The following is a 16,965-nucleotide window of genomic DNA, read 5'->3' as shown; positions in this document are numbered from 1 at the left end:
ATGTATTTTATGTCAGAGGCATGTTTATGGTAAGGAAAGTATGGTGTTACCATGGAAACCAGGAGTAAAAACAAAAATATGACAGCCTTTTTGTCTGAACACATGAACCAAGTTTTCTCAACATAACCCAGTAAATAATTAATGCCTGAACCCAACAAAGCAACATTAATAACATAATCTATGATAACTGGGATAGGCTCCAACCTGGACTGATGGATGGATGGATGGATGGATGGATGGATGGATGGATGGATGGATGGATGGATGGATGGATGGATTAATGGATGGATTAATGGATGGATGGATGGATTAATGGATGGATTAATGGATGGATGGATGGATGGATTAATGGATGGAAGGGTGGCTGTAGCTCAGTAGGTAGAGCAGGTCACCTACTGATCGGAAGGTCAGCGGTTCGAATCCTGGCTACTCCGGGCTACATGCCAATGTATCCTTGGGCAAGATACTTAACCCCAAGTTGCTCTCCGACCGTTCTGTCGGAGTATGAATGTGAGTGAATGTTAGGTAATTAAAAGCACTTAGCTTCATAAAAAAATGGAAGTGCTTGTATGAATGGGAGTGCATGGGTGAATGCAAACAGGTTGTATAAGCGCTTTGAGTGCTCTGACTGAGTAGAAAAGCGCTATATAAGAACTAGTCCATTTACCATTTACCATTAATGGATGGGTTAATGGATGGATTAATGGATGATGGATGGATGGATGGATTAATGGATGATGGATGGATGGATGGATGGATGGTCTTATTCCTCCACCACCCTCCAACCTTTGCTGGTTTTAATCAGTTCATATGACTGATGAAGTGTGGTGTTCAGGGACGCAATGTTCAGGATAAAGCTGAAACAAACCAGCAGATTACAGGTTGTGACAGTATCACAAACTGCTGTCAGGCCCAGATGACTAGTGCGGTAGCCATCTTTGTTTAAATGGCATGAGGGTGAATTTCACCCTCAGCCTTGGCCTGAAGGCACTCCGCCTGCCTGACCTGAGCAGTGAAACAACAACACACAATTCACAAGAATGAAAGTCACCCAGATACACTGAGACTCACTAAAATCCTCCTGATAATCAAATAAAGGTCGAGACAAAGAGGGAACACAGTCAGCTGTTTTCACTTAACACACACACACACACACACACACACACACACACACACACACACACACACACACACACACACACACACACCAGTCTGAACAGCTGAGCTCAGCTTTTCCGCTCATCATTCATTCAGTTTTTTATTCTGTTGATCTTCGTGAGCGATGAAACTTATTTGAGCCTGATTGGTCCAGATCTCCTCATGGAGGAAGAGGAGGAGGAGATCTTCTATATCTTCTCTAAACTCTAATTTGCAAATTATTTGCAGAGAATGATGTTGAAGCCTCGCAGCTGCAGCTAATGTTAATCATAAAACTCCGGTCAGGTGAACGTGCTCTCTACAAACCACTTACTGCTCAAAGTTCACTAACAAACCTACGTGAGCAGCAGCGAGCTGAGACTCTCTGGTTAAACAGAGTAAAGAGAAATGATGAGAATGATGTGCAGACGATCTGCAGCTTTACACAGCAGATCAATAATGCAGCTCATTCCACTCTGAGCTGTGAGTCCCGAGTTCTTCCCTTGGATTAAGTTAAATCCCAGAATCATGCTGGTGTGTGTGCTTCAGGTCACATTACTGCAGACTGAAGGTGTTGAGGGTTCTGCAGCAGATGATTAAAACCACCCAGAACATCACAGGTTTCTGCTGAGCATCAGTCACATCCTGCCTACCTGCTGCCATCTGACCAGACACACAACTATCCCCAAACTCCCTCACTTCATTTTCAGGACGTTTCTCATGTTTAGTTATCGCTCGGCTGTGAGGGACTGCTGTTTTATGGCACAATAATGAGAATCACAACTCAGTCTTAGAAAAAGAACAAACAACAGCTTTATGATAAACCTGACACATAAATCTGTCTGAACATCTCCAAACTCATTTTAATCAGAGCCCAGACCCCACAGTGACCCTCTCCACCCAGAGTGTGAAATCATCCTCAGGCTCCTCTCTGAGGTCATCGCTCCCTGTGGGACAGTTTCTGCACACCATCATGTTCTTTCATATTAATGCAGATAAGAGTTTCTCATTTTTCTGACTGGAATAGGAGGAGCAGAGGTCACCATAGTTTATCCCTCCCAGCACGGACACAGACCAAACCAATCAATCACCCATCAGTCACAGAAACGAGCTGCAGCTCACACAGACTTCTGTTTCCTCCTGCAGGTTTCTGATCACCGTGAAGATCAGCGAGAACAGAGATGAATAAAATAATGAGCTTGGAATTGTCTGGATCTGAGATCTGAATAATCTCAGTGTTTTGTTTGTTTTTACTGTAATTAAAATTATTAAATAAGTGGCCTCATTGCTGCATCACTATTTCAATAAAGAGTGGTTTTATTTCCATCTACAGTAACGGCTCTTTGCTGGGAGCTCTCTATCCTTCCAATGTCCGTACATGGAAAGCTGGAGGCGGGGAGAACGGCATCAACACCCCCTCACAGAAGAGAGCAGGCGTCAGTGACAGCAGAAACAGGAGGAGCTGGGGTGGAGGTGGGCTGCAAAGCAGCCTGCAGATGTGCAGCAGGTTAATGTGGTGAGATCTGCCAGTGGTAAGATACACATCAGCAGGGATACCAGCTGAGGAAGCACCTGAAAACCTGCTGCAATATTAATGCATGTTTACACGAGCCCAGAGCGCACGTGGGTCGAGCATTTAGGGAAATTGATGCAAAAGCTTTTAAGGGAACTTTGAAAAGTAAAAGTGTGCTTTGTTTGGGAGGCAAAGTTTGCAACGAGCTTCAACTATGTGATCAGAGAGCACCTCCACCAAAGTCAGTGCTTTCTGCCATGCTCCACCTTCAATTCAATTCAATCTTATTTATATAGCGCCAAATCACAACAAACAGTCACCTCAAGGTGCTTTGACTTGTGGGTAAAGACCCTACAATAATTTTCAGCAAAGCTCCATTCAGCCTGATGGTTGTATTTAATCACGCAGACAGACAAACATAAACTGCAGCATAGAGCAGCTCAGAGCCATCAATCCAAACACCCAGATATCACTCATAGGTTTAAAGATGGAGCATAACAATCACGTATTCCTGTGTTTTCGTCTCACTGTGGATGTTTGGGAGATACATGTCTCACAGTGGGAGATACGAGCTTGGAGATTTGGCTCAAACACAAAGCAAACATGAGAGGAAATGAAGGTTTAATTGGTGATAAGCTTCAGTCTGTGAGCTCTTCCACAAACTTCCAGCTGTTCTATCTTTGACAGGTCGCTCTGTCCTGTTCATCCACGCTGCTGTTTATTACAGCTGTTTATTACAGCTGTTCTGTTTCTGTTCTGCCCCCCCATCAGTGCTGATGCTCACCTAAAAACTAAAGGTGAGGTCAGTCTGTGACCCCAGAGTAACACCTTCTTCTCTTTCTGTTCGTGCTCATTTATTCGATTATTTTTCAACTGTTTGTGATTTTTAAAATTCATTTTTTGTTTTTTCGCATATTTTAAAAACATATTTCCTTGGTTCGCTCCATTATCATGTTTATCAGGTTATCATGCTCAGCATTCCTCACATAGTTCTTTCAGTACTTTTCTCAGAAGTGCATTGTTCATTCAGCTGCCATAGACATGTTAATTATGTTAATTATGAATCCATCATCTGTTTAGCCGTTTATCCGGGGAGGGGGGGGGGGGGGTGCAGTCTCCCTCTCCCGGGCTGCCTCCTCCGCTCTTCCGGGGGAGCACCGGCGTCCCCGAGCCAGCTGAGAGATGTAATCTCGGAGCGGGGTCTGCCCCGGGGCCTCCAGGAGGCAGAAACCACCTCAGCCCTGCTGAGCCTGAACGCGCTAAATAAACAAAAATGACTTTTTCCCATCATGCCCCGCGGAGCAGTCCGACCTGTTAATTCCAGTTAATTCTGATTTAGTGTCTCTTCAGACTTCCTGCTCAGCTCGATGACACTGATGTGACATTGATATGGTGGTGGGCGGACTCACTTCCTCAGTATTTACAGGAACTTTAACCTTTAACCTTTAAAGCCCTTTTATAGATTCATCAGTTCTGTGATGTTTTTTCTTCCACTGACTTTATGACATTTAATCTGATTTATCATAAAGATCTGAGTTCTCTGCTCAAAATGTCTCCGTAATTCATTTTCTATTTAGGAAATAAAGTGAGTGTATTTCTTTTTACTTTGACATCACTGAAAAATGAAATATGAACTTTAGATATCAGAGTTTTTGCTTCGGAGCTCTGATAAAAGAACAATCAAAGCAATAATCCAAATTATAATGAGCATTTTAGGAGGTAGAAGCCGAGCTCACCCAGCGTCCTCACAGCGGCGCAAACAGCGAGACACAAACTTTTTAAACAGCTCAGCTTTAGCCCTCCACCCTCTCCCCGGAGCTCCCTCCCCGGGCCGGTCTTACCTCTCCTGCCGGGACTGGTGCAGCAGCAGCGGCCGATCAGCAGCAGCAGCAGCGCCGCTCCGCCTTCGGAGAAAAACTTCATGTCAGCGGCTGTCTCCTGACGCGTGGACGGACGGCTCCTCCATGAGCAGCAGATGCGGGGGAGTTGGTGTCTGAGCGCTCCTCGGTGCGTGTTCTGCAGCTGAGTGACGGGTCTGAGCGGGTTCAGCCCCGAGCGGGGAAGTCCACACCTCCCTCCACACCTCCCTCCACACCTCCTCTGCGCTTCAAATTCAATTAGCTGTGTTTTTCCTGTAAACGCGCTTGTTTGCGCGCACAGAACGATCAGCTTTCATAAGCCAGTAAAATAAAACTGAAGTAGCATCCAGCTGTTTGCGGGAAGATGGAAATATTGTGAGTGTGGCAGAAATAAAGAAGCGCAACTTCTCACCTTTTGAACCAAATACTTTGAGCTGGTGCAAAACTGCAGCGTGAGCTTCATGTTCCTCCTCTAATGTTACAGAGTTCTTCATGCTGAGCAACATGAGACCGAAATCCTGCAGAACCGTGTAGTTCATAACCTCAGTTTAACTATGATCATAATACACTCAGTGTGAGGTTTATTCCATCAAATCAAAATTATATTACTTTGAAATTAATAATGAATTAAATTAAATTATAATTATTATTGATATCATGAATTTTCATATTTACTGTTTCAGCAAAAACCAGGACAGATGTGTGAAGCGCTTCATTGTGTTTGGCCAAGAAAAACGAGTTTTATTGGCTGAATGTTTGCTTTGGTTATAAAACTGTTTCTGCATAAATAATAATTTTTAGTTTTATCGCATTTCTGGCAGATTTCTGAAACATTTGTGTTTCCGTGTTTTTGTTCAGCACCACTCAGATTTTAATTCATCTTCACTGACTTTTAATGCTGATTTATTTGTTCTGTTGTTTCTCAGTTTTATTCAGCAGATATACAAATATCACTCCAAATATTTTTATAGCAGTTCAGAGATTAAAAATGATGCTTTCTGTCTTTCCACGGACACAGAAACAGGAGGAAACATGACACTGAAACATGTGAAGTTCTGTGCTTTTCTCTGTTTTTCTCTCTGCAGTTTGTATCATTGAGGAAAGAGGAAGAAAATGGATGGATGGATGGATGGATGGATGGATGGATGGATGGATCAAAACGCAATAAAAAAACGTGTTTTTGATGCCCCCTGGTGGCCACTATCTCCTTCTGGCTTCTGGTCCAAAGCAGGTGAATAAACGGGTTTGACGGGCAGTTAAAGGGCTACAGATCAGCTGGTTTGATAATCCTCTCAGTAATTTCTGTCACTTTCAGGCCAAAAAAGTTTTAGACTCATTTTCCTGAATAAGTGGAATTTGGGGATTCTGGCTGAATAAACCTTTGCACTGTGAAACTCTTACCAACACCTTTAACTGCCTTTTTTAAAGACTGCATAGGCCAAACAGTGGTCGGGGGGGGGTTTCCACTGAGGCCTCATAGGCAGAGGGTTCCTGGTTTGAACCCTCTGGATGGGTCCTTCTGTGCCGGTGTGCCTTCTCCCACAGTCCAGAGGTGAGTGGTGAGTCTCTGTTGGATAAAGTTGTGCATATTAGCGTGAATGGTTGTCACTCTCACTGTGTCAGCCCTGTGATGGATGCTGACCTGTCCAGGGTGACCTCTTGTACCCAGTTACAGTTGGGATAGCCCCGTGATCCTGAACCGGATGAGCAGGAAAAAGTGGACAATTATTTCGGACCTCTGTGATCGTGTTTGTGACCCTCCTTTGGGGCCAGGACTACATGTTGGACAGCAGGGATGCGGTCCACACATGATGTTTTTATGACCTTTAATTTTAATTTCCCTTCGACTCCAGCGTTTCACCAACACAATGATGCTGAAATCGGACCCGTCAGACCTGCTGCTCCCTTTCCAGAGAGAAAAACATGACATGGAGGCACAAACAAGCTGAAAACAAAAGGTCACTCATGTGTGTCAGTGGAATAATACAGCTGAGGTCTTACACAATCACACGGACAACAATGATGACACAGAGATTTGAGCAACCTCGGATGATCACTCTGGACAGACAAAGAAATGGCAGACATCATTTCCTGCTTCCTGGAATAATCAGCTCATCCTTCAGTGGTGTAGTGGTTTACACATTCACCTGACAGGCAACAGATTCCCAGTTTGATCCTGGGAGGAGACACGAATCCCACTGAGGTGTCAGGAAGGGCACCTGGTGACGTGGTAATCAACCATGCAGAGCTGCCTGCTCCTGGTGGGACAGAGACAAGAGAACATCCCATTTCTGCAGCTTTTCACTGGAGACCAAGAAAACCTGAACATGTTCTACAGCGTAGAGCACACAAACAGAGCCATCAGCTCAGGGGTGCACTGATGGTTTATCAACCAATAGGAGCTCACTGGTTGTTTATAATATGGCTCATATATTAAAGCAGCTTCCATCAGTGTTTCTGACACATTTCTGGGTGTAACTCTCATCAAACCAGCAGCAGGGGTCACATTCAGTCAATAATCCAACAGATACATGCGGGAAATCTATCAGATAAGAAAAACTCCGATGTTTGGGAGACCGTGAGTCCACCCCGACATCCTCTTCAGAACCTCCTTCTTCCTGTCGTGAACACTGTGACCATTAGAGGGCGCTGACACTGACATTCTTAGATGACCGATGCTGTGTCACATGACTGCCAGAGGTCAGCGTTACAGAGAGAAGCCGATAGCTGTTTAGTTCACGTTGAGGTGTCACACAGGTAGGAATGAACATCAGTTCCCATTCTGGATCCTGGCTGGAAATTTTGCTGTTCACTCCTTTCCTCCCATTCCCCGTCTGTCTCCATGTTCCCATCACTCAGCAGCTTAAAGTCATAAAAATGTTAAGCAGGGAGATTCCCGGGTGCTTCCTGGCCTAAATCTGCTGCACTGGTGAAAAATACTTGAGTTAATGATGAGAGTGTTAATGCTGGGCTCAGCCCCAGCCCCCCCTCTGTGGCAGCGCTGCACCACACTCACCTGCATTTACATTATTTATGCTCATACTTTTTACTTTTTTAGGCCTGAACAGGAAAATTCTGGACTCGGCAGTTTGTGAAACTGTTGTTTAAAATGTTGGTGTGAAACAGTGTAACATGTGATTATTTTCATATAATCATATAATCGTGTGTCGTGGGAGGGTCAGGTGTGCAGCCAGTTTGAGAGGATCACTGAAACTGTAGATTTATTTATTACATTTGGTTTAATTTTGCACATCTGGAGATGACAGCAAAGCATCCCTATAAATATTATTCATGTATAACAACCTGACTATAATTATCCTCAGCTGTGTTCCCACCTGATGCCTGTCTTTTCCTTACCCTCAGACCTGTGCGCGCCACGTCTTCGGTATTTATTCCTTCAGTCTGATAGTTCCAGGATAGTTCCTGGATCATTCCTGGATCATTCCTGGATCATTCCTGGATAGTTCCTGGATAGTTCCTGGATATAAGGTCCTGTTCCTGCCTTGCCTGAGTTTTGTGTATTGTTATGCTTCAGAGCATTAAACCTGCCTCTGAGCCCACAAACAGCTGTTTCATGACACTATCATGTGCTGCTGTTTATGCTTTTTTTCCCCGTTTATTACCCCCTGTTTGAACATAGATGTGCAACTTTGTAACATTATTCTTCACTCTCTTTTTTCCTCTCCAAACTCACTTTCTGAAGTCAGAGCAGGACCTAAAGTTCACGTCTGCTGCAGCTGATTTAACACTGATGCTGTGATCGTTTCTTTCACACATTTCAGCCTCTGTTTGTTTAACTCGTGCTTTCATGCTAATGGGGTCACTGATTTCACTCACACTGCAACATTTCCTGCATTCATAATTAATAACTGCTCTCTGCTTTGTGTGGATTTTTCTCTGTTTGGCTAAAATGTGTTGAGACACTTGCTTTTTGCCAACAAAGCATCTGCAGAAAAATCAACACTTTAATGGATTTTGTTGCTCGTCTGTTCCTAATAAAAGCTGACGGGCTGTCGCCAGGCAGAAACCCCCCCACCTCAGCTCAGAAATGGGTCACAGCTTGATTCAGGTGAGGCTGCACACCTGATGCTTTCCTTCTCCTGTAAGGAGGCAGCATCCATGAGCAAATTCCCCATAAATTACAAATGAAGGATAAAAGAAAATATCCAACACTTCTAATTTCTTCAAAATCTTAAACCCTCGGTGTTTGCTGATGTTTCTTTAGTTCTCTATTTGAAATGTTGTACTGTCTCATTTGGTGAGTTTCCCTGTAAAATGATGAATTGATGGAAAATTTATTTTGTACTTCAGTGGTCCAAAATTTGAACAACATTGTTCAAATTTTGATTGATTTACAAAATCAGTTTTGTAGATAAACAATAAACAATTTGTAGCCCAGAGACTAAAAGATCAGATCGCTCTGAATTTGCTCAAAAGCATGACTCAGATAAAAATTCATTTTCAAAGTTGTCTAAAACTCCAGGAAAAATAAAGTCAAAGCTCATTTATCAGAAAAATAATTCGGTGCTGAGTTTATCATAAAAGTTGGCCAGAATGAAATGAATCGTCTGCCAGCTCCCCTACAAGAGCCAAAAACAAGCGAGGATTTTCATTACGATCGGTCCTCACGAGGACTGCTGATCCTGACGATGCTGGCATTTATAGCAGGTACGCTCCAGACAAGGTAACAGAGATGTACACACACACCTACACACACTCACACAGAGAGGCAGCTTCTATTCTCAGTACTGGTCCTTATCTGTCGGGGTGACTGTTAGCATCTCAGCATTCTACAACAAGTCACAACACACACACAAGCACACACACACACACACACACAAGCACACACACGCACACACACGCACACACACATATGCATATGCACACACACACACACACTGGGTTATCAGCCTGAGAAAATACCTGAAAACATGAGACATGTACAAATAAAGGCAGAGCTGACATAATCACATCCAGGAAAGTCACGGTTTGTGGTTTTCAGAAAAGCCTCATCAGGCTGTCAGCACACCGATCGGAGCGTCTGGGAATGAACTGTTGGGATTAGATCAGATAAACCTGCAGCACAGGAAAAGCAGGGATTCTATTTTATTTATATAATGCCAAATTACAACAGTCGTCTCAAGGTGCTTTATATTTAAGGTAAAGATCCTAATCAGACAATGCCCTGTGAGCAACCACTGGTGACAGTGGGAAGGAAAACCTCCCTTTTTAAATTATTTTTTTTGGCATTTTCAAGGCTTTATTTGACAGTTCGTAGTGAAGACAGACAGAAAACTGGGAGAGGAGATGAGGAAGACGTGCTGTAAATGGGGACTGGTCGGGACTTGAACCAGCGGTTAGTCACCTGCCAGGACTGGTTGGGGCTGAGGGGTGAGAGACAGGACAAAAGACATTATGGAAGAAATTTAATGATTAAATCCAGAGTGGGGTATACGTGGAGTGAAAAGGGAAGATTTTAGGACAGCCTGATAATAATGAATTACAATAGTCCACCCTAGAAGTAATAAATGCATGAATGAGCTTTTCAGCATCACTCTGAGAAAGGATGTTTCTAATTTTAGAAATATTGCACAAATGCAAAAAAGCGGTCCTACATATTTGTTTAATATGTGCATTGAAGGACATATCCTGGTCAAAAATGACTCCAAGATTTCTCACAGTGTTACTGGAGGCCAAAGTAATGCCATCCAGAGTAAGTATCTGGTTAGACACCATGTTTCTAAGATTTGTGGGGCTGAGAACAAGAATTTCAGTTTTATCTGAATTTAGAAGCAGGAAATTAGAGGTCATCCAGGCCTTAATGTCTTTAAGACATTCCTGCAGCTTAACTCATTGATGTGTGTCATCTGGCTTCATGGATAGATAAAACTGAGTATCATCTGCATAACAATGAAAATTTCTAATAATGCTGCCTAAGGGAAGCATGTATAATGTAAATAAAATTGGTCCTAGCACAGATAAAAATGAATGCTGATTTTTCATGAGCTGCTAAAGTCTGTACGGAGAATCCTGCAATAATGACTCACATGCAGAGATGAGACGTAACAAAGTAAAAATATTTAAGCTGATGATGCTGAGATTCATTCACCGAATTTCACCTTTATACCAACTGTATACTGCAGTATAACAACAGTATAAACAGCATAATGTCTGTGTAGGAGATGGAAATCAGCCAAGACAGCTCATCAAACATTTGCTTACATCTTGCTGAATTCAATTCATCCACAAAGAGCAGCAGCAGCTCAGCTGATCACAGTCTGTACACTAACAAAATCTACTGGAACTCACAATTTAAAAAGTCGTGGTTCTTTTCCCCGTGCTGAGCCACTACAACCAAACCTAGGGTTCCCCCAGCTGTACTAGAACCTCTGATTATTCTCATTTTTGTGTTTAGGTGTGCCGCAGCATCTCTACAATGTAGGCAACAGAAAATATTTATTTTTTAATGCTCTCTCACTGCTTCTGTCCTGCATGATACTACATGACAGGACTCCCCATCAACTTTTAGAACTGAAGAAGCTTTTCTGATGAGATACTTGAAAAGACCTTTGACACAAGCACTTGAGACCTGAATGAGTGGAAACCCAGAGAGACCGAGGGAAGAATCAGCTTCACAGAGCTCCGCTCTCTCTCTCAGCTCTCAGTCAGAGAGGAAGCTCCAAAACATCTGCTCACTTCACACAAAGAGCAGACAGATACAGACAGAGAACATAATGCAGCATTTAACTGCACACCTGCTGGTGGAGACCAAAAACAGAGCTAACAGAGAGGAACTGTTTGTCCTAAAGAAGTCGGTTATTTCAGGTTTAAGGAACAAACACATCTGCAGGACCTGTGGTGGAGGTTTCGTTTCCTACTGTAGCAAAGTACCAAAACAATAAAGATAAACTAATCCGAGGACACGGGGTTACTTTTTGTGACGCTGTGTAGTTAAACCCAAAGCACCATCTCTTTCCTGAACTGAACCAGCAGCCAAGGAAAAAAGTGTTTGAGAAGTAATGTGATGCAATGAGCTGGTTATCAGCAGGTTATCAGCTGGTTATCAGCTGGTTATCAGCTGGGTCTATTTTCTGCAGGTCTGTCATGATGTTTCTGTTTCCTTTCATACTCTCTGACTCTTGCCTGTTGTTGTCACTTTTACTTCCTTCTGTTGGTAGCTGTGTTGTCTAACATGTTGTGTTAGGCACTTCCTGTTTTATTCTGAAATCTGTGACACTTGATTTGAACTTCCAGCCTTGGTTCTGATTTCTGTCTCCTCAGTATCCACACTGTCCGGTTCTGAGGGTTTTCTCTGAATACAGGCCTGTTTGCCTCACTGTGTGTGACTGTCGCTGTTTGTGGATTTTGTGCAGATAAGCAGGCAGCATCTGATTTCTCTAAGTGATGCACCAGCAAATAAATATTTTACAATAAATCCTGAGATGAGACAGTTTTGATAGCAATTATATTAATGACATTTATTTATAAAACACATGAAGTGCTTTAAGAACACAGTAGGTAAAAATCACCAATAAAAAGGAGAAAAAATAACAACAAAACATGAAACCTGAGGAACATAACAGAGTGACGGCTGAGCGGCTCCAGAGCACTGCAGTCCTCTTTTTAGTCCCCTTTGCTCCACAACACACACACACACACACACACACACACACACACACACTAACATTTCAGCACGAGAGTACCGTACAGCAGAGCTCCACCAATCAGAGACAGTGGCCATAAATGTAGATCTATGTAGATGATGTGTGTGTGGACATGATATTTGGCTCTCCTGTTTTCCTCGCTGCTCTCGGTCAGATCAAACATGATTAAAGATGACGAGTTTTTTCCTCTTTGCTGTCGCCTGTGTTTGCAGGTGGAATCAAGTTAATCGACTGAGAGCTTTTAGTGAGAAATAATGGGGGGGGGGGGGGGGTGTTATGTCACATTATGCATTCAACCATTAATTTTATAAGAACTGTTCAGCAGAGACTTTGATTGCAGCAGGAAGTTGTGATCAAATTAAAACAGGTGTATTTATTCTTGTTATGGTCCAAATGATCTGAGTAGTTAATCACACAAAGGACAAAAACATGAACTAAATCACTGCAGCTGAACTGTCAGCAGCTCACTGGAAACTTCACTCCAACAGTTTAATTACATAATTAAAACATCTGCAGGTAACTAAGCAGCTCCTGTTACACACCCGCAACTCTTAATATCAGAACGTCTTTAATAACATGCTATCAAAGGATACGAGGACATTAAACTGGAAAGGAGCTTTGCTGTATGCAAACCAAGTATCGACCTCCTGGATTGAGACGTGAAGCCGGTGTGAAAGCACCTGAAGCTGCAGTTCCTCTGCTGTCCAGCAGAGGCGCCACAGTGAGTCAGTCCCCATGTTAAACCTTCCCAGCAGCTGTACAGGGTGTTTCTATAACTCACCTGTTTAAATACAGTTTGAATTATTAGGGGCGTGGCCTCTGACTTGCTCTGGATTTAATTGCGCTAACAGACCAACCAAGAAGTCTGAGCTCCAGTTTGGTGAGAGAAACTCCAGAAGATGATGCAGGTAACAGGTACTGTGTGTGTGTGTGTGTGTGACACACTGCTGCAGCACATGGACTGATGACACAGCTGGGCAGCATCAGCTGATCCACCAGCAGGTAATCTTCATCATGTCTACATGTCTCCACCCAGAGCTGCTGTCATGTGATTTGCTGAATATAGTAGTTGAACAGGTGTACCTAATAAAGGGGCTGGTGAATGAATCGTGTGTGTGAATTGGAGTAGGGATGGGTGAATTTTAAAGCTGAGCTGAAGGACCCCTCAGCAGCTTTTTAAACAGGATCATGGTGCGAGCAGCTTCTCAGACCAGGTGAGCCGGACGAGGAGGAAGAGGGAGGGAAAGTCTCTGAGGACTCTTTTTCTGTTCCTGAAGCTGAAATCTAACAGAGCATGTGCACTCTGAGGCTCTGCAGCCTTCACTGAGGAAATCACTGCATTTCTTTAAGTTGTGCCTTAAAACGTACTTTTATAGATTTGAGTTTCGATATTCTTTGATCCTAAATTTTATTTCTTTAAATCTCCAAATTTAATTTTTGTTTTATTCTGTTGCTCCTGTGAAACACTTTGTAATGTGGATCCTGAAAAAGCCGTATCAATAAAGTTTATTTAAACATGTGCAATAAGATACGTTTAATAAACCAGAAGAAGCCTGTGTTCATCTGGTGGGCGGGGCTTAGCACGTTCCCAGACTTCTCCTTTCTGCAGCTTCAACTCTGGTTTTAGTAAAAACACATCAGCCTGCTGAACATACACACATCCGCATATGAAGAAGGAAATGATTATCTAATGAATGAATGTTTACTGGGGGTCAAAGGGCACAGCACACTGTTTTGTCTGGAGAAAACTCTGCTGTGCCTCTCTAGCAGCTCAGCTTTCTGTCTGCTGATGCTCTTCAAGGAGAGTTTAACCTCACTGAGAGGAGGAGGAGGAGGAGGAGGAGGAGGAGGCTGGGAATGAAGGAGGAGAGAGGAGGGCAAACTAATGAGCCCAGATGGCTTAGAGGAGAACACGCCGCCCTGAGGATGAGGATTAAATGTACTCTGTACAGCGTGTGAATCGATATCCACCGAGCAAACGTGTCCTCAGGCTAAACGCTGAGCTCACAGTCAGAGAAAAGCTGCTGTTTGTTCTGCACTTTGTCATGGAAATGATTTGAAAGTCGGTCCATGTCTCTGCATGCTTTCATTTAACATTTCAGCTCTCAGACTGAAAAAAGCTTCATCAGCCAGGAGACTGGTCTGTGTCCTGGATGGAAGCAGGTCAGATCCTGGGACACAAACCGGCGGGTTGGGTTTAGGAAAAGCTCACAGTTTGGGTTCAAATGAGCTGATAACCTGGTGGGTCACCAGATGGAACCTTATGTTTAACTATGAAACCCCAGTTTTTGCATCACTGTACACCCCAGGAATGAGAACCACCTTCATTTACTGACAAGCAGCTCCTACAGATGCAAGAAAAATCAAGAACATCTGAAAGGAGTCTTAATAAAAAGTGTCTGATGTTCATCTTCATCAAACACAATCTGACTGAACAGCACACACACACACACACACACACACACGGTGCACAGCTAACAGCTTCTGCTGGAAGTGTGGGTTGTAGAAGTTCTCGCAGCACTTCCTCCTCTGACAGGATTGTTTGCGTTTCTTCAGTCTCCTGCGTTTGTTGCTTCAGTGCTGCCAGCTTCTCTCCTCCAACATCGCTTCCTCTGCTTCACTTCAACAATTTCCACTCACACGTTAGTGAATGAGCCCCACTGACTCCATTTTGTTTCCTAAACGTGTTACATGTATGTTACGTAGGCCGGTTGCGAAGATGTGCCCTGTCTCACTATGGTAAAGACTCTGGATACAGATCTAACCAAAACGTCATCACTTTGTTCACTCTTTGTAAATCTGAATGTCGGTGAGGTTGAAGGTTTGATCTGTGTTAGTATGAACGTCCTGAGAGAAGCACTGATGTCACAGAGAGCTCAGAGCTCCTGCTGTGGTTCAGAGAGCAGGCGGCTGAAGCCGGTGCCACAGAGGAGCCAGGGGATTTTACTGCAATACTAACAGTGTTACTGAACATATGCATAAAGATTGAAATGAAATTTGTTTTTTTCTGTGTCTTTTTTTATTGGAGCTCATCCTAATAAATTTAGTATATTAGGACTTCCAGAAGTACATTATGTGAGGAGAACATGTAATAATTCCCCTGAATGTTGTTGATCAGTAAAGAAACATCTAAACAAACAAAAAATGATAACCATAAATTTCAGTTTTCATTTTGATCCTCGTGAGTTTTCAGGAGGATCAGTGTTTATTTCTAAAGGAGCAGGTCACTGTTTGTTCCTGCAGGCAGGCAGCGCCCCCTGCTGGCTGCAGCCTGTCACTAACAGGCTGTTGAGGATGCTGATTTAAAGCTCAGGTTTCACGCTTCGCTGCAGATCTGTGAGGTTTTCTGTGCGGCTGTCACGCTGTGATTGTGTGATTTGATTGATTTTATCTCAAACACAAACCAGTGAAGCAAAATAAACCCTGTCAGCTTCTGTTAAGGTTTTGTTATGACTGTTGGACATGCAGGAGGAGAGGAAACACTGCGTCTTTAAATCATGCTAATCTAAAGTTGTGGTCTTCATGGTTTGTTGGTCTCCAAACTTTAGTAAACTGAATACAAGGAAAATAAAAGCACCACAAGCTGAAGATCTTCTCCAGGACCTTCTGTCAGTCAGACTGTTACAGAGTGAACACAGAGGCTGCTCCACGGTTCAAAGCTGCAGCTGCAGACACACAGGTCTGCTAATCCGAGCAGAGGGAATATTTCTGTTGAAATATGACTGTAGACGGACTCTGGGGCCAGTATCTGAGCAATGCATAGGGGTGCTGTATTTAACAGCTGTGCATTTGATATGATCATATGCACAGCTGTTTTCTTTTTTTTTTTGGAGGGGGAGGGGGTAAAAATGTGTCCGCATTCAGCTCAGAAAGTATACAGCTGCGCGCCTGTCTGATAAAACCCGCTCAGAGCAGACACCTATCCCACATGCTGATACAGCCTTCAAAATTTACCCAGAATGCACTTTGTGAGGCTTCCTCCAGTGAATAATCAGAAACAGATCAAAGATCCAGGGTACGAGTGCTGTTTTCTGCTGCAGGTCATTCAGCCTGTGAAGGATCATCACACTGATGCTCACAGAAACCTGGTTCAGACCTCAGACTGTGACTCTGAGTCAAATAGGTTTGAGGTTTTTAGCAGAACTGAAATATTCATTTTCAGCCCAGAAACTTCCATACGAATATCTGCTGAACCTACGGGGTTATGAGGGGCCAGACACTATGAACAAAAAAACAAATTTAAACAGCGCGAAATTTGGACCCATCCGTGTGGATTTAATCTGTAACTCTGCAAATATTCACATTAATTTTATGAAAGTTATTGTAGTTCTTTAAACAGCTTACTGTGAGGGTCAGGTGGGTTTAACCTCACTGTGCCCACATTTCATGTATCTGCTGGACTGTTTGACTAATGCTGACGATGGTCGCAGTGTGAGGGTGAACTTTGCATGACTTCATTAAATGCTCTGAAGAATGTCCGAATCAATGAGAAAGTGTCTCACAGGGAGGACCACCTCCCCCCCCCTGTGCTGCAGATTATTCGTGGCCTTTGTCACGTCAACCTGCCCGCAGGTGAAACTCACGCACCTGTGGAAGCGGCTGCATCACCCCTGCTGCTGGTTCATGCTCCCCTCGAGATGAAAGGTACATGTGTCTAGCGCCACCTTCAGGTCAGCATGTGAAAGTGTTCAGTGTTTTGATTTTTTTTGGGAGGGGTGGGGGGGGGGGGGGGGGGATACCTGCAGAGGTGTAGACACTCCCAGCAGCGGGGGTGACGCGATTTTTGCAGTTA

The 16,965-nt window shown here is 43.5% G+C and overlaps 1 protein-coding gene across 2 annotated transcripts in view; it reads right to left on the bottom strand.

Annotated features, from left to right (window-relative positions):
- Positions 1 to 16,965, bottom strand: part of LOC115799317 (melanoma receptor tyrosine-protein kinase-like) — a 278,847-nt gene that overhangs the window by 35,140 nt on the left and 226,742 nt on the right. Inside the window, exon 1 of one of the 2 annotated variants that reach the window (XM_030756415.1) lies at positions 4,492 to 4,661. The exons of the other annotated variant lie outside the window; for it this stretch is intronic. Coding sequence (XP_030612275.1) covers positions 4,492 to 4,573 — 82 coding nt within the window. The 5' untranslated portion in view covers positions 4,574 to 4,661. Of the gene's footprint in view, positions 1 to 4,491; positions 4,662 to 16,965 lie in introns of those variants that run through there. 2 annotated transcript variants of the gene reach the window in all.

This window comes from Archocentrus centrarchus, chromosome 20 (assembly GCF_007364275.1).
Source record: "Archocentrus centrarchus isolate MPI-CPG fArcCen1 chromosome 20, fArcCen1, whole genome shotgun sequence".
NCBI lineage: Eukaryota > Metazoa > Chordata > Actinopteri > Cichliformes > Cichlidae > Archocentrus > Archocentrus centrarchus.
Note: the sequence above shows the minus strand (reverse complement) of the source record. Positions and strands in the feature narration are given on the sequence as shown.